General features: G+C 48.0%; 1 protein-coding gene across 2 annotated transcripts in view; it reads left to right on the top strand.

Annotated features, from left to right (window-relative positions):
• SCPEP1 (serine carboxypeptidase 1) overlaps positions 1-10,470 on the top strand; it is a 32,738-nt gene extending 22,268 nt beyond the window's left edge. The window contains exons 7-13 of one of the 2 annotated variants that reach the window (XM_025851231.2): positions 514-551; positions 1,001-1,129; positions 1,733-1,826; positions 2,602-2,715; positions 4,426-4,563; positions 6,156-6,319; positions 9,907-10,470. In XM_025851231.2, coding sequence (XP_025707016.1) covers positions 514-551; positions 1,001-1,129; positions 1,733-1,826; positions 2,602-2,715; positions 4,426-4,563; positions 6,156-6,319; positions 9,907-9,969 — 740 coding nt within the window. In that variant the 3' untranslated portion in view covers positions 9,970-10,470. The remainder of the gene's footprint in view (positions 1-513; positions 552-1,000; positions 1,130-1,732; positions 1,827-2,601; positions 2,716-4,425; positions 4,564-6,155; positions 6,320-9,906) is intronic. The other variant, XM_073879567.1, reaches the window with a different exon arrangement.
• Positions 10,471-17,925: the final 7,455 nt, after the last annotated feature.

The raw sequence follows: 17,925 nt of genomic DNA, 5'->3' as shown, positions 1-17,925 counted from the left end.
AAATAAATAAAGTCTTTAAAAAAAAAAAAGAATCGGTTGACAGTATAGTCATAGGCACTTGAATTACAAAATCCTTAGTCTCCTTCCTTAATTAGCTCCTTGGCAGAAGCAAGTGTCCCCAAACTGGAGGAGCAAATACAGAGCAGAAATGTGAGGGCAGGGGAAATATTCTAAGCTGTCAAAAAGCCTAGAGGTCTAACAGGAATTTTCACTGTGTGCACACGTGCGCGCGCACACACACACACACACACACGCACACACTCGCTGCTCCAGTATCAGGCCAAATTAACGTGTCATTAGCCCTGAGTCAACAGAAAGGCCCCCACATCATCCCACCTCCTGGCCACTGAGCCGTCAGCCCTGCAGGGACATCAGTGAGGGGAGGAGCCTATAGACCTGAAGCCACCAGCTTTCTTGCTTCTGTCTCCGCTTTGGGAGGGAAGCTAGTTTGGTTTTTCTTTGGGAGGACAGAGCCACTGCGGACTTATTTTGTACACCTGTGGTTTCCTTTAGATTCGGTGCTCTCCTGGGGACCTTTCCTGTACAGCATGGTGAGTAGATGAGTTCCCACCTCTGCACCCTCCGTGGTAAGCCGCGCAGCTGATCTCTCCTGGCTCTGTGCCCAGGACAAACAGGCTAGCTGGGTTTGCCTAGGAGGTTGACACTGCTCCCTGTGGGCAAATTTAATGAACCGTCAGCCCAGTTCCCCATTGCTCTGGGTATAAGAAACACAATGTTTAAAGTCTCCCCAACTTTTTATGATAAAAATTTTCACCTGTGCAGAAAAGTTGAAAGATCCCTGTGAACACCCATATACCCACCATCTGGCCTCCGCTCACGTTTTGCTGTATTTCTTTCACCAGTGACAACGTGACTGACCGTACACTTTCACCTATAGGTCTTTACCCCCCCACTCTCTCTCACCCGTCCCCGGCTGTGGTGATGCCAGATCTGTGTCTCTGAGCAATGTGGAGCTTTTCGTTCTTGGTTTGCATTCCAGTCGCTTCTCGACGACCAAGGCCTGGCAGAGGTGTCTCAGGTTGCAGAGGATGTCCTGGATGCTGTGAATAAGGGGCTCTACAAAGAGGCCACCCAGCTGTGGGGGAAAGCAGAAATGGTCATTGAACAGGTAATGAGACACGCGCGGGGGCAGCCCGCTTGCCGTGTTCCCGTGGAGCCGGGGTCCCCTGGTTGGTGCTGTCAGGACTTGGGTCTCTCCTGAGACTCCCCTCAGATCTGAAAATGATCACGTGCTAAATGATAAAGCCGACGAGTCTGAGCAGTGACAAGCTCAGAAAGCCGGCCCAGGCCTGCAAGACCCACTTGTCCCTTGACCAAATGTATGGACACTATAAGAAACAATATGTCTTGCAGAAGGAAATGTTTGAATCCTCACCAGGCAACATGTCCCCAGTGAGCCAGGAGGGAAGAATGCACAGTCGAGGACGAGTGTGCAGGACCCTGCTTAGCCCTCTTCTCCCTGTAAATTAACACGTGGGCCCTTGGTTTTCTCCAGCATCTGAGATCCACTTGGACGAGCTGCTCACTACCCACCCCCACCACCCGAGATCGGGCTGACAGCTGGTCTCAGAGCTGCATTTCTTTCTGGTCCAGGCACATTTACAGAGTTAAAGCTGTCCTTGGATAAGATGGAGAGCCCCTTGCCTTTCTGTTAGGCAGCTTTGATAATGGATAAATAAAACAAACAGCCAAATATCATTCTGTATTTCAGAACACGGATGGGGTGAACTTCTATAACATCTTAACTAAAAGCACTCCCACATCTGCAGTGAAGTCGAGCCTAGAATTCACCCAGAGCCCCCTAGGTAAGTGAACCTTGACATTGCTAGACCCCGTCTCTGTCTCCATGCAAGAGGGAATCAGTTCTTTTAGCTTTATTGACATAATTTACATACCACAAAACTCACCCATTTTAAGTGTATGATTCAGTGGTTTTAGTGCATTCACAAAGCTGCACAGCCATTACCACAATCCAGCTCTAGAAATTTCCACCATGCCAGAAAGATCCCGTGTCCCCTGGCAGTCAGTTTCCGTTCCCACGCCCAGCCCCAGGCAGTCACTAATCTGTGTTTCTAGATACGGACGTTTCATATAAATGGAACCCTGCAGCAGGTGGTCTTTTGCATCTGGCTTCTTTCGCTTACCGTAGTGTTTTTGAAGTTTGGAAACCAACTTCTGCACATTACACGTTACAGTCCTTCTGAAGGCTGGATTGAGCTGTCTTTCAGCTGACCCAGCTTCACCGTGGATGCTGAATGCCTGGCGTCCTCCCTCCGTAGGAGGCCTGTAAAGGCTTCAGGAGCCTCTAGATTCCACTTCTCAGCTGATTTCCTTTGGCCGTGCTGGATAATCTCAATGGCCCCAAAGTACATGAAGTGCAGCAATCAAAATTAATAAAGCATCTCCACTTTCAATGTCTTTCTGGCTTTCTTCCTCCATCTGGGGTGAACGAAGGTGACGCTTTTCGTTTTCCAGCTGAAAACCTCCCTCTTAGACACTATCTTTCCCGACCGCTTGGGAAAGGTGTGCTCTTGGTCGTATTTCCAGTCCTTTGACTCACCGGGTGCCAGTTTGTTTCAGTTCACCTTTACCAGCGCCACGTGAGACACCTACAGCAGGATACCTTAAGTCAGCTCATGAACGGTCCCATCAGAAAGAAGCTCAAAATTATTCCTGAGGATTGCTCCTGGGGAGGTACTTCTGTGACCTAATTAAGGGCCATTTGTGGGGTTGCAGGGCAGTAGAGGGGCCAGTTCAAAGGCTTAAGTTTGAAGAATGATGGGTTTTGGCGGTGGTGATGATAGGTTGCTGGTAGGACAGCATTACTGGCCACATTTTATAGATGAGCAAACATAATGTGCCCAAATTGGTTCAGAATAAGAGGTTGGTAGGGAAGTGGGTGGGGAGGGAAATGAAATGATGGGTTAGGTGTTGATAAATCTTGTTGCAACCAGGTTATGGGCACCTGGGAATCCTCTTACTCTTCTGACTTGTTATCAGTTTGAGGTTTTCCATAATAAAAAAAAAAAATCAAGATTAAAAAAAGTCATGCCCAAAGCCACAGTTGGTTATGGGTGTGACTTCCAGACCAAGGTCCTTTGGGGCAGGTTTTGACCAGCTCCCCAGCCCGGCTCCCCCCCAATCCTGATGCTGGATGTAGTTCCAGGGTCTACTGTGTTCTGGGGACCATATTAGGAATTGTGGGGGGCAAGGGGCACTGCCCAGTGTCGTCCCCTTACCCATGGTTTGGAAGACCATGACTGATAGAGAAAGCTCCGTGGCCCCAGCTGTGTCTGGTCCGGAAAGGACAAACTTGCCGGCCGATACCCAGGGCTTGAGCTCCAGCGTGCAGTTAAGCCTCCGCACGTGGAGCCCGCCGGTCCGTGCTCACACCCCGCCTGCCACTGACTGGCTCGTTCACCCTGGCCATGTATCTCAGCCTCTCGGAGCCTCATTCGCTTTAACCTAACTGCACACGTTAGGACTCTGTACCTCCCAGTTTACTAGAGGGAGAAACCACCTTAACTTGACAATGGCAAGGCCTCCAGTATCTTGTAGGTCCTCTTTAGTGTACAAAAGTTCTTTTGGAAACCTCCCTTTTTCCTTACCCCCAACTCCAGAGCATATAGAGGGAGTATATATCCTTGATGACGAGGAAATGCGATCTTGTTTGTAAAGTGCTTGCGGACAGAAATGAATAGTAGCTACTGTTTTTTTGTTTGTTTTTAAGATTTTATTTATTTATTTGCTAGAGAGAGCATGGGTGAGAAAGAAAGAGTGAGCGAGAGTACAAGCAGGGGGAGCTGCAGGGAGAGGGGGAAGCAGGCTCTCCACCGAGCAGGGAGCCCGATGCAGGACTCGATCCCAGGACCCTGGGATCATGACCTGAGCTGAAGGCAGCCGCTTAACCAACTGAGCCACCCAGGCGTCCCTAGTAGCTACTGTTATTGTGGGGTTCAGTGTCACGGTGATGACAGTCAGGAATCCGCCAGGGGTGCGGTGCCGACCATCTTCTCTTGCCTGGGGCTTATCGGGCTCATCCTCCCCGTGGCTTTCCTGAGGGCTAGCTCTGCACCAGTTTAGGTCTGCTTTGGTTTATTACTAGGGTAGCCCCACTTGTAGCCCTGGTGTTACTTAGCAAAGGAGGAAAACTAACACCTGCCCCAATGCAGAGATTGTTCCCTGAGAGGACCGGCCTAACGAGTATTTTGTGAGGCTCCCTGTTTGCTTGGCCATTAGCCTTCAGGAGACTGGCTCCAGGCCTGGATTTCTGGGTGGTCGGTACCTGCTGGTGAAGCACAGTGGTTACTTTGGGTGCCAGAGCCCAGGAGGCTCTGGTCTGAAAGGTGCCCCGTGTTCTGGCAGATTGAAGGCTCTTACCTCTTTCTCTTTCCTCACGTGCAGGCCAGTCTGCCAGTGTCTTCCAGAACATGGAGGGGGACTTCATGAAGCCGGTCATCAGCATTGTGGATGAGCTGCTGGAAGCAGGGGTCAATGTGACCATTTATAATGGACAACTCGATCTCATCGTGGACACCATAGGTAAAGAACACGCTCCGAGGGGCACGTGGAGGCAGTTCCGTGGGGTGAGCTGGAAGGGAACTGGCCCTGGCCAGACATGCCAGTCTTGGGGCTGTGGACACTGAAATGCCTGGAGGAAGGCCATTTCCTGTTACGTTCATCTGCCCCGACCTTGACCTCTTTGAAGAGGACGGAGCTTTTGAGGCAGTTGTTGAATGTAGGTGAGGTTGGATGGGGTGAGGTCCGGAGCTGACGGCCAAGAAAGAATTCTTTTTTGTTTTTTGTTTTTTTCAAGAAAGAATTCTTGAGATGTCTTTGGTGCAAAAAGGGGTTTTATGAAAGCACAGGGACAGGCCCTGTGGGCAGAAAGAGCTGCTGCTTCAGGGTTGTGAGGGGTGACTGATTATATACGCTGGAGTTGGGGGTAAGGAAAAAGGGAGGTTTTCAAAAGAACTTTTGTATGCTAAAGAGGACCTACAACATACTGGAGGCCTTGCCATTGTCAAGTTAAGGTGGTTTCTCCCTCTAGTAAAGCAATAATTTTAAAACAGTTGGGAGTTTCCTTCTGCAAGTTAGGTGATTGATAAGAATGCTTTTTTTCTTGTAAATCATGAAGACATTTGTAAACTGAGGGAGGCGCTGGTCTTGCTAGACTGTGATCTCTGTTAGTTAAACATTTGTTTTTCCTTCCCTTAGCTTTAGGGCAGCGGGGAGTACCTGAGGAATGTCACACAGATCCCACCTGGGGGTAGGGGGCCAGTTTGCAGGGTGTCAGCTTGTGCTTGCCCTCAGCTAGCCTTCTGCGCCCTCACCACGGTGACCCCTTAGAGAAGCCTGGGCCTGCCAGATTTTGAGTCCCTTACGTATGATTAAGAAATGCACAACACCTACTCCCACCACAAATAGAAAAGGAGACCTTTTCCTGGCCATGGGGTCAATGCACTGTTGAGTTGAGTTTTTGTCACTGTCCCAGTAGGTGGTAAGCTCTGCAAGCTGAATAGAAACTAAACCCTGCAGATTCTAAACGTGAGGACCCAGGGGAAATGGCCTTTGGGGTTCTGTTTCAGTAAGACTAGGTAAAGACTGAGAGGCAGGTTCTCAGAACCAGCAGGTAAATCGAGGCACACAGTCTGACAGGTATGATGCACCTCTTGAGGTCACCGGGATTGAATATTTCCGCCACTTGTAAGCCAAGGGCACTAAGGCCACTTTGAAATGGTTCTGTGTTTCTTCCATGACCTGCCCAGTGATCCATGTTAGCACCTTCCGACCCTGAGACCTCTCAGTCCTCCGGAGAGTCCTGCCACCTCCAGAGGTCCCCACTTGCCTTGCTTCAGCGCGAACGGCGGTGGGAAAGGCAGAGGCAAAGCAGTCAAGCTTCTCAGTGTTTAGGTTTCTCCCAGGTATCTTTGGGCATCACTGGGAGTTTGCTGCAAAGGCAGTCTCAGGCCCCACCCAGACCTACCGACTCTGAATTTGCATTTTAACCAGATCTCGGGATGGGTTCTATGTGCATCACAGTTTGGGAACGGGCGCGAAGTGATGGGATCTAGATTTTTGTTTCTACCCCACCCAGCTATTGATGCCAGGCCCTGCTCTTTCCCTCTCGCCAGGTCAGGAGGCCTGGGTGCGGAAACTGAAGTGGGCAGAGCTGCCCAAATTCAATCAGCTGAAGTGGAAGGCCTTGTACAGTGACCCGAAGTCTTCAGAAACGTCTGCTTTCGTCAAGTCCTACAAGAACCTGGCTTTCTACTGGATCCTCAGAGCCGGGCACATGGTGAGGCCGCGTCCCTCAGCCTTTGTGGCAGGCTCTCAGCTGCTCTGAGGGTGAAGCCATGGGCAGTTGATCATGCGCTGAGTGCACTGCCCGGACTGGCCTTAGAAGAAGTGATTTGTTTTAGGGAGTGTTTCCAGTTCTCTAATGAAATCCTGCTATTAGTGCTTCAGTCCTTTGAATCTAGAGATCCTCATTTAAAACTAAATCCTTCTGAGAGCATTAAGCTGGGCTCTATCTTTTACTCTTTAGCTTAAATGAGTTTAATGTTACTTTCCTCTTAATCATTTGTCTTGGGGGAAGAAGGGAGAAATTGTCTTTCCCTAACATTTTTGGGGAGCGAAAACCAAAGTTAGCGCTCTGGAAAGCTGAGTCGCAGTGCTTGGTACAAGGTAGGGGGAGTGTTCGAGCAGCAGTAGCTTCCAGATTTCCAGTTTGGAAGAGGCTTTGTGTGCAAAGATGAGGTTGTCTCACTCCTGCACTTGATAAGCGAACACACTGTCTCCCCTTAGGTCGTAGGTTGACTGAGTGGCTATCCATGGGCTAAGAGAGATTCTGGAGGGATAAATCCACTGTAAACACACACGTGTGTGCACATACGCACGCAGACACCTGCAAAGGCGCCCAAGGGGTTGGGTGCTTCCCTCACGGTTAGGCTTTGGTCTGGCCACTTACATGCAGGTTCTCTCTTCTTCCCAGGACAGTGCTTTCCTGGAGGAGATTCACTGGGAGGGGTGGTAAGGTGCCCTGTGGGCGGCTCTCTCCACTTGGTCCCCTGGTGCTTAGGACAGAATCTCCATAGAGAAGGGGCTGAGGGGTGGTGGTCTGGCTAGAAAACTGGTCTTTAAGCTCCGTTTGTACATCAAGCACATATAGCGTGTTTACTTGGATGGCCGAGGAGATGCTAAGAGAGATTTCAGCAGGAACTAAAGTGCCCTCTCCAGAAACCACTCCTTAGGGGCATTATCTAGGCAAGGAGGAGGTGTAGGAGCAAGAAAAACAGCATTGGCAGGTCCAACGGAGCCTCAGGAGGGGCCCTGGGGAGAGATGAGGCCGGGGACGCCTTGTTAGGGAGCTCACACGTATCCCGAAAGCAACGGCGTGCCATTGAGGGTCTTACAGCAAAGGAGTGAAATTGCCAGATTTGTCTAAGAAATGGCATTCTAGTAACAAAGGTTTGGTCTGCTTCCCCAACTGATGGGGCGCCCCCCCCAGGGGATGAGACCAGGGCAAATAGCCGATTTAAAGCGCTTTTTTTTTTTTTTTAAGATTTTTTTAATTTATTTGACAGAGAGAGCACAAGCAGGGGGAGCGGCAGCAGAGGGAGAGGGAGAAGCAGGCTTCCCGCTGAGCAGGGGAGCCCGATTCGGGGCTCGATCCCAGGACCCTGGGATCATGACCTGAGAGGAAGGCAGACGCTCAGCTGACTGAGCCACCCAGGCACCCCTCTAAGATGCTCTTATAGTAATCGAGGAGGGAGAGAAGTAGAGGAATTTGATAGTGTCAGAAGGGAGAACTGGCCGGACTTGATACCTGTTCGCCAGTAGAACCGCCGTGTAGGATGCTCATAAGGCAACTGAATATATACACTGTGTATATATGGTCCAGAGTCAAATTTTTGCTCTTGGAGAGATTTGGGAGTCGAATGTGAAAAAGGCCAGGGACAGACCTGTATTTAAGAGGCAGGAAGTGAAAGAAGGACCTACAAATGAGACTTGAGAGAGGGCAGCCAGAAAAGGAGGAGGGAGACCAGGGACGTGGGTATCCACAAAGTCGCCAGGGGCCGGTGGTGTCGCAAGCTGCCACCATCTCAGATAAAGGAGCGAAGTGCCAGCAGTGATTCGGGCACAGTGGTATCCGTAGTGCTCGTGGCAAGCGCTTTTGGTGCAGTGGCAGGCCTGGAAGCCAGCACGGAAAGGGTGCAGTAGATGAATGGGCAGTGAGGGAGGGAAGACAATTTCCTCTCAGGAACCGGAAGGAGGAGGAATCTGCCCTTTTAAGAAACTTCATCTGAAGAGAGCATGAACAAGGCAGCAGGACCCAGGGTTAGGAGGGCATTTTGTTAGGGCTTGCTTTTTTTTTTTTTTTAAGATTTTATTTATTTATTGAAGACAGAGGCAGAGGGAGAGACAGAGAGAGAGCGTGTGTGCACGCATGAGCAGGAGGAGGAGGAGGAGCAGAAGCAGACTCCCCGTGGAGCAGGGAGCCTGATGCGGGGCTTGATCCCAGGGCCCTGGGATCATGACCTGAGCTGAAGGCAGACGCTTAACGACTGAGCCACCCAGGCAACTCCCTGTTGGGGCTTTAAGTATTCTGAATACCCTCAGTATCAACTAGGGAGGGAGCTAGTAGGAAATCTTAGGGCACAGTGCTGTGAGAAGGGTCCCCGCAGGGGCAGGTGGGAGGGGAGGGGGGAAGGGGAGGGGAAGGAGAGCACATGCTCTTGCTCATATGCTGGAGTTCAGGCCCGTTTCCTCTGGCTTGTCACGGAGAGAACCGAGACATCAGTTGGGGCAGCCTTGAAATAGCTCCTGGAAACTGGTATTAAATTATCCCCAACCACCTCCCCTTTAGTTGATGAAATGTCTTTTTGGTATACTCCACTGTGCCTGTGCCTCCAGGGGACCTTGCTGGGCAAGAGGACGGGGGACAGCAGTGTGCCATAGAGAATCAAGGACCCATGGGCTTTCAGAATTTGGGGCCGTCAGCTGGATGCCCATCTTTATGGAGGAGAAACTGAGGCCTCTGTCCTTCCCCTTTCCGATGGTGTGTGGGAAGGGGGTTTATAAAGGAATTACTTGAAAAATCTAAGGGATGGGGTGCTTGGCTGGCTCAGGCAGTAGGGCGTGTGACTCTTGATCTCAGGGTCATGAGTTCAAGCCCCGCGTTGGATGTGGAACCTATTTGAAAAATTTAAAGGAAAAACAAAAGAAAATTGAATAATAATAATACCAAAATGGGGTGCCACCCAAACAAAGCATCTTGTTCGTTTGTTGTATCTGTTGACAGATTTGCTATTAGCTTCCCTCTATTTTGTACTCCATTCCCAGAGAATCCTTTAAAATGTTTAGAATCTCCCCTCTTCCTTGAACAGGCTAGGTCCTGGTAACGTAAGCACAGGTCTTCTAAGGCAATCAACAGGGACGCCTGGGGGGCTCAGTCAGTTGAGTGTCCGACTCTTGATTTTGGCTCAGGTCATGATCTCAGGGTCATGGGACCAAGCCTTGGGTCGGGCTCTGCCCTCAGTGGGGAGTCTGCTTGGGATTCTCTCTCTCCCTCCCCCCCTACTCGTGCTCTCTCTCTCTCTCTCTCTAAAAATCAATCGATCAATCAATCAACAGATCAGCCCCAAATGGAATGGTAGGTTCTTTCCTAAATGCTGACTACTTTAGACCCCTGCAACCTGACAAGCTTCTGTCCCGTGCAGGGGTCATTTCTCAGATGGGACCCTCCCGTAAGGGGTGCATTCAGGGGCAGATGTCCTCCTAGGCCGTGTCGTGGAGCCAGCACTCCTCCTGGGAGCAGGGTCTCAGGATGTCGCCCCTGAACCCAAAACGTGGAGTGTGGACTCGGATACTGTTTGGTTCTAGGTTCCTTCTGACCAAGGGGACATGGCTCTGAAGATGATGAGAATGGTGACTCAGCAGGAGTAGCACGGCCTGGCGGTGACTTGCTGGGCCCTAGGGCTTGGGGTGAGGACCTGGGAAGCACTGGGCTCCCGCGAACCCAGCTGCCTGTACCCGTGAAGGTTCCTGCCCGTGTGTCCAGAGAACAGACTCGCTGCCTCCGTGGCAACTTGGAAATCATCTCTGCTTCTGAAAAACCCCCATTTTTTTTTCAACGGATTTGTTTTAATCAAAATGAAGAACTGAAATAGGTTGACATTTTGGTATGACAAAAGTAAAGGATGTGATGTATGGGGAGAAAAAGAAATACAGGTCAACAAAGTAAACACCCTTTTCCTCCCTTCCCTGGGACAAGCTGTTATCAGTTTAGTGTCCATCCTTGCAAGCCTTTTTTTTTTGCTATATATGCCTATATATTTTTTACAAAAATGGAATCATTACTGTATGTTGTTTGACTACCTGGCTCACATATCAGTTTGCCCTAAACACCTCTTCATGTCAATAAATGTTCTCCTGTAACATTTTTAATAGCTGCTGAGCATTCCATTTTGTGGATGTACCACAATGCGCAACTGTTTCATGTGAGCAATGTCTAGTGTGTCTGCTGTAGAAGGTGCTCTGGTTATTCATCCTGACAGTTCTATTTTATACACATCCTTCTTATTTTCTTACAGCAAATTCCTAAAGGCACAATGGTTTAGTCAAAGAATGACAGCTTCTCTTTAAAAATTGAAATGATGTCTTTAATTTAAAAATCAGGACTTCTAAGTTTTCATTTGCAGCCCACGGTCTGCAGAAGGGATGTCATAATTTCTATGATGCCCCTGAAAGAAACACTGTGTCTTGTGGTTGTGGGGCTCAGTTATTAAAAACCAAGCCCAGGTCTTCCCGTGGAACGTGAGGAGAGTGGGGTTTTTTGGTTTGTTTATTTGTTTTTTGAGGAGAGTGTTAATAGTGGGTTATGCATCTGAAACTAATAATGTGCTATATGTTGGCTAATCGAATTTAAATTTAAAAAAAGATAGTGGGTTATGTCTACATGACCATCCCCCTCGGATCTGAGACTAAAGCAGGCTTCTTGGGCAGAGGCACCCTGCACTTACCTGTGGTTCGCTATTGGGGAGAAAGCATTCCTATGTGCCCCTGGATATGGAAAAACATGACAGGCTTATGCTGGATCCCGCTGGACCCCCCACCAGTGCATATTGTTCTCCTGTTGCTTCTGCGGGGTGTCCTTTGCTGGAAGAAAATTTAGCCACGAGTATGACTCCTTACCGGGTCTTGTGAGTCCTTCTGGCATTGAACTACAACACATTTGAATTCCCAACCTCACAGCGTCTCTTTCATTAGAAGTTAGGGTGTTAGGGGGCACCTGGCTGGCTCAGTTGGTAGAGTATGTGACTCTGGATCTTACGGTCTGAGTTTAAGCCCCATGCTGGGTGTAGAGCCTAATTTAAAAAAAAAGGAAGTTAGGGTACTAGTTGGGAAGGAATCTGAGTTTGAACATTAGGATGGCCACATGGGCAGATTCCAGTGAATTCCAGATTCCTCAAACGTTTTTTGCCACTAGAAGCAGCCCTTCCATCCCTGCCCAAGGAAGTCAATCTCCTCCTGTCCTAAGATCCTGTCACCAATTCCAAGATGCCCAAAGCCCTCTTCCTCCTACATTAAATTCACTCTCAATCCACACCCAGGCCTTCATGGGACGTTCCCTGTGATCAGTTCACGTAGGGATGAAGTCTGGGGCTTAGTTTACCAATAGTTCTGCACGGTGGGCATGCATCAGCTGAGAGTGGACAGAGTGGAAATCCTCCCGGGGGACAGAACTTGGGACAAGGTACCTATTTGTTCATTTTGCCTGGAAGGAGAGATGGTCAGAAGAAAGGGTCCATACCAAATCATCATTTGGCTGGGTAGTTGGACTTGGAAAGAACACAAGTGAAAAATCCAAAGGCCTGAGGAAGAGGTATGAGGTTAGGCCTTTGAATGGCAGAATATGAAGCTACCTTGTGTTCCACGTGAATGCTCACCAAAGGGTAGAGGAAGATTTTACTAATCAAATGGATAGAACGACCCATTCTGTAGACATCGGCCAGCCTCCTTCCCCAGCAACTCCTGGGGCCTCAATGCCAACCGAAGTAGCCATATTGACAGCAATGGAGGTTATACATTTGCTCTTGGACATGGACTTGTGCTCACCAAGAGTGACCTGGCCACAGCTGCTGCTGAGTACCTAATCTGCCAGCACAAGAGACAACACTGAGCCCCTGATATGGTGTCATCGCCCGAAGGGATCAGCCAGCTACCTGGTGTTAGGTTGATTACATTGGACCACTTTCATTATGAAAAAGGCAGCAAGTTGTTCTTATTGGAATTGACACTTGCTCTGGACATAGATTTGCCTTCCCTGCCCACAGTGCTTCTGCCAAAACTGCCATCTGTGGCCTTAGAGAATGTGTCATCTGCCATCATGGTATTCACAGCACACGGAATGCAGAAGTGGGTTCATGCTCTTGGCATTCACTGGTCTTACCATGTTCCCCCATCAACTTGAAGCAACTGCCCTGACACATGGTTGAATGAGTTTTTGAAGATTAGGTTACAGTACCAGCTAGGTGGCGATACCTTGCAGGGCTGAGGCGATATCCTTCAGCATGTGGTATATGATCTAAATCAGCATTGTGCTTCTCCCACACCCTGGATCCAGGAGCCCAGGAATCAAGGCATAAAAATGAAAGTCACTCCTCTCCGTATCAGCCCTGTTGATCCAACAGTGAAATTTTTGCTTCCCATTCCTGCAACTTTAGCCTCTGCGAGTCTAGAAGTCTTAGTTACAAAGGGAAAAATGCTTTCACCAGGAGACACAGCAAAGATGGTCTTGAAATGGAGCTTGAGGCTGCCATCTGGAGTGTTTGGGCACTGAATAAACAGGCAAAAGTACTGGCTGGGGTGATCCTGACTATCAAAGGGAATTTGGGTTGTTACTACATAGCGGGGATAAGTCAAGAGAATGCCAGAGATCCTTTGTGGTACCTTATAGTACTCGCATAGCCTCTGATTAAAGTCAAAGGAAAACGATAATAACCCAATTTATACTGGTAATGGCCCACACCCTCCACAAAGGTTTGGGTCATTCCACCAGGCGAGGAACTATGACCAAGGTGCTTGCTGAGGACAAAAGAAATAAGTAGTGAATGATGGTAGTTATAAATACTAGCTATGACCTCATGACCTGTTGCAGAACAAAGACTGTAATAGTTACGAGTATTTCTTCCTTATTGTGATTCGAATATATTTTAATAAATATTAGCCAAATTTTTTAAATCTCTTCTCTCATCGCTTTTTCTTCTAATTTAAGATGTGCTCATAATAAATAACTTTATGTGTAAGTATTTAAGTTATAAGAGGAGTATGAACCAGCTCGGAAAAGAATGCACATTCTCCAAAGACAAACAAGGGTCTCTGGGGAGGTCAGTGTGGTTTTGGCCGTACGGGGGCTTTTGTATCGTGTTGCGCAGAAGCGTGATTTTGTTACTGTCTTTATTTGGAGAGTGAGTCTGGTTTAGGGCAATCTGTACAGGTGCCAAGTTGAAAAGGGATGGACGGTGAGGTCTTTGTAATGTTTCCACTTGCCTAGGCCAAATTATATTTTCCAGAATTACCTTTCCTGTATGTTTCTGATTAGAACGGCCCACAAGACTAGAGATTCTCATGGAGATTTGGAGGATGGAAATGAGACAGCGGCCAATTTTAGCTCAAACACGCTGTCATCTATCTGCCTGCTCAGCCCATTAGCAGCCAGGCCTGCCACGGCTCCACCTTCCCTTGGATCCTCCTGGAGCATCTCTGCCTCTTGGGCCAGGTGAGTGTGCTTAGCTCTGTGATGAGGACCCAGCTAGCATGAGTTTCTGTCCCGTGGGCTGTCCTCATGGACTCTAGCTCACGGGATTCAGACTGCTCTTCTTTCTCTACTTTATCTCTACTGTCCCTTTCTGACTTCCGGCCCTCTGTCCCTCAATCCCCAGCATCACATTTTGAAGGCACCAGCCTGAGGAGGACTGCCCACCCAGCTCCTACACTGCATGAGTCCAATCCCTACACACGCGTATGCGCACACATGCATGTGCATGCACAGAGTTCCACTTCTCTGATTGAATCCTGACTGATACCATAAATTAGATTCAGTTATTCTTTAATGGATGCAGAGTTCCCCACAACCGGAATCTGCATGTATGACAATGCCTTTCTGTTCTATACATTGAGCAGCAACTTAATCAGATGCAGAGCCCTGGGTCACATCTCGCCTTCACTGTGGGCATCAACTGTTGCCGAGAAATTTGAAACCAACTTGACTTTGAGTTTTTTGTTTGTTTGTTTTACTTTTATAAACACTTAATTTTGATACCTTGATGCTGTACACTTCTTTGTTTAATCTTATAGATTGGTAACTTCAGGTGGTACATTGATGTTTGTAGTTTTTTTTTTTTAAGATTTTATTTATTTATTCGACAGAGAGTGAGAGTGACAGCTAGAGAAGGGAACACAAGCAGGGGGTAGCGGGAGAGTTAGAAGCAGGCTCCTGGCTGAGCAGGGAGCCCAATGCAGGGCTCCATCCCAGGACCCTGGGATCATGACCTGAGCTGAAGGCAGACGCTTAACAACTGAGCCACCCAGGTGCTCCGATGTTTCTAGTTTTTAATTAATTTTGCTTGATATTTAGTGAGCTTTTTGTGGTTTTCTTTAGTGAGTTGTTTTTTGTTTTGTTTTGTTTTGTTTTGTTTTTGAGAGAGAGAGAGTGAAGAGGGAGGGGCAGAGGGAGAGGGAGTGAGAGAATCTCAAGCAATGTCCGTGCTGAGCACAGATCCCGACAGGGGTCACGATCTCACAACCTTGAGATCATGACCTGAGCTGAAATCAAGAGTTGTACACTTAACCAACTGAGCCACCCAGGCGCCCCCATTCAGGGTACTTTTAACCAAGACTGCCATCAGCAGGTAGTAGCTAACACTATGGTGCTAATCATTTTGCAATTTATACATGTATCAAATGTACACCTGAAATTCACACAATGTGTCAATTGTATCTCAAAAAAAGCTGGGAAAAACAAGACTACATTAGCATCACTACTTCAGTTTTTGGTAAACTCTGGTCAATTTTTTAAAAGATTTATTTATTAAGATTTTATTTGTTTGAGAGAGCCAGAGAGAGCACAAGCAGGGGGAGCAGGAGAGGGAGAGAGAGAGAGAAGCAGGCTCCCTGCTTGAGCAGGTTGCCCAACGTGGGGCTCGATCCCAGGACCTGGGGATCATGACCTGAGCCGAAGGCAGATGCTTAATCGGCTGAGCCACCCAGGTGCTCCTAAGTTTTATTTATTTAAGTTATATCTACACCCAACGTGTGGCTTGAACTCACAACCCTGAGATCAAGAGTCATACGCTCGTCCAACTGAGCCAGCCAGGTGCCCCAAATTTGGTCATTTGACATTTCTAAAGTGCTTTTATTTTCTGTAATTATGTGTCTCCTTATTTTCCCGTTATGCCAACTGGTGTTGCGCCTTCTGACTGAAGTCTCCTCGTCTGCTTCTTCATTTCCTATTTCCCGGACTCCATGTTTGCTCTAATCTCCTTGAAAGGGAGCAAAGTATTTAGACTTTCCTAGTACAAAACTTCGAAGGAATGTTCCTCATCTACCTTTTGTATCTCGTGTTAACTTCTTGAGTTTCGGCTTTTGTGTGTGTTTTTCATGTTCGTGTGTTTGCCTACGTCTGTTTGAATGAGGGTGGTTATGGGAATCCTAATTCCCTTTCCGGTTCATCTGGTTATTTCTTAGATTGTTCACTGAGTTCTTATTCAGGAAAATTGGATGTTGTGGATCTATATGATCCATTTAGTCTTTCTGCTGCCTGAGGAAGGTGGATGCTAGCAGGTTGGGCAGTAATTACTGGGAACGTATTCCCTGTGGATCACTAACAGCAGAAACACTCAGATTTTGTTGTATTTCCTGCTTCAGGATGGACCAACCACTTTGGTAAAGAAGCAAAGTCGAGAGACCTAGGGACTCCTTATTTGCTGGGCATATTAGTTATGTATTGCTGCATAATAAGGTACCCATAAACTGTGACTTACAACATTTATTATCTGGTAGCTTATGTAGGTCAGGAACGTGGGTATAGCTTACCTGGGTCCTGTACTTGAGGGTCTCCCAAGGCTGCCAGCGAGGTGTTGGCCGGGGCTGCAGTCGAGACCCCAAGGCTCCAGTGGGGAAGGACCTGCTTCCAAGCTCATCCAGGAGGTTGTCTGCGAGATTCAGTTCCTCCCAGGCTGTTGGACTGAGGGCCTCCCCCAGTTACTTGCCCTGGGAAACTCTCCCTAGGGCAGCTCACAGTGTGGCAGCTTGATTCATCAGAGCAAGCAAGAGAGGAGTCAGAGTTCAGACAAGATCAAGGTCACCATCTTAGATCTCAAAAGTGCTATCTCATCACCTTGGCCTATTCTGTTCTTTAGGAGCAAGTCAGCATGTCCAGCCCACACTCAAGCAGAAGACATTACAGAAGGGCATGAGTACCAGGAGCTGGACTGTCGTCAGGAATCATTTAGAAGCCAGCTGTCATGGTGGGTCGACACTCGGTCTTCTTGTATTTGCTTCTGTCTTCCCTCACCTCAGATCTCTTCTTGTCCGGAACAGGGTCCGTGGAGAAAGCATGGTGACATGTGGCCTTGTGGGCTCTCCTCACTCCCCACACCCCCCACACTCCTGTAGTGGAAAAGTAAGCTCACCAGGCTGTTTTCCGTGTGTCCTGACACCTGCCCGACTCGAAGTCCATTTTAAAAGTGGGAGGAATAGTAGCGCAACCCTTCAGAATTGCTTGCACTCACTTTATACCACACTGCATTCCTGCCTTGAAGGGAGGAGCTGGGTCTCACACCTGCTTCTCCTCTGATAGTTTGGTCCAGAGGAACAACAGATAACATGAACACCGTGTCACAGCCTTTGGGCATTTATTCTATACTAGATGCTTTGTGTGGATTTTCACATCTCATTCCTGAAGGCTTCTGAAGTCAAGTACAATAATTTGTTGCCATTTTAAAGGACCGAAAACCTAGGCTTGGAAAGATCACGTAACTTGGCCGGGGTCCGATAGCTAATGAGTGGCAAATCTGGAATGTAAGTGTGTAACCGCCATATAAAGTTTCAAATACTCTCAAGCAAACTCGTTGTTTGGGGTTTGGTTTCAGAGAGAGGGTGCTTTAGGTTACTTTCTTTTTTTTTTTTCCTAAGATTTTATTTATTTATTTGAGAGAGAGAGAGAGCACATGAGAGGGAGGAGGGTCAGAGGGAGAAGCAGGCTCCCCGCTGAGCAGGGAGCCCGATGTGGGACTCGATCCAGGGACTCCAGAATAATGACCTGGGCCAAAGGCAGTCGCTTAACCAACTGAACCACCCAGGCACCTAGGTTACTTTCTTTTCATCCCAATTCATTTTGTGAACTTGCTTCATTAGTGATTACAATGTTGGATTTGGATTCAGATTCAACCTTTTTCTGGCAAGCACCATCCTGGGCAGTTTTCCCTTTTTGTTCTCCTGAGAGAAAGGTTTAAATATGCCCAGTTTACAGATGAAGAAACTGAGAAGCAGAGCTCACACAGCCCACGAGGTGCAGAATGAAGAAAACATTTGTTTCTCAACTCATTGTACTTCCTGCAATGGTTTTTTCCTTGTTTTGCTTCTTTGTTCATTTAATACATTTTAACTTTAGGACTGTCCCTTCAAATATGCTTCTCTAATGGCTTTCTCATGGCCTTATGTTCAAATCCACAACGCTTAGGTAAACCCAGAAGGCCTAATAGAATCATCTTCCTCAGTCTCATTTGGTGTCTCTCTACTCCTAGCTCTTTGCACTGCAGCATATTAGAAGATGGGATTTTGGGAGGATCCTATAAATTGTATTCTTCCCTACCCACCTTCTGAAACAATTGGAAAAAC

The sequence above is a fragment of the Callorhinus ursinus genome, unplaced genomic scaffold, assembly GCF_003265705.2.
Source record: "Callorhinus ursinus isolate GAN/ISIS: 27379988/994484 unplaced genomic scaffold, GSC_fseal_2.0 scaffold34, whole genome shotgun sequence".
In the NCBI taxonomy this organism is placed as follows: Eukaryota; Metazoa; Chordata; class Mammalia; order Carnivora; family Otariidae; genus Callorhinus; species Callorhinus ursinus.
The sequence above is the reverse complement of the archived record's forward strand: the minus strand, read 5'-3'. Positions and strand labels throughout refer to the sequence as shown.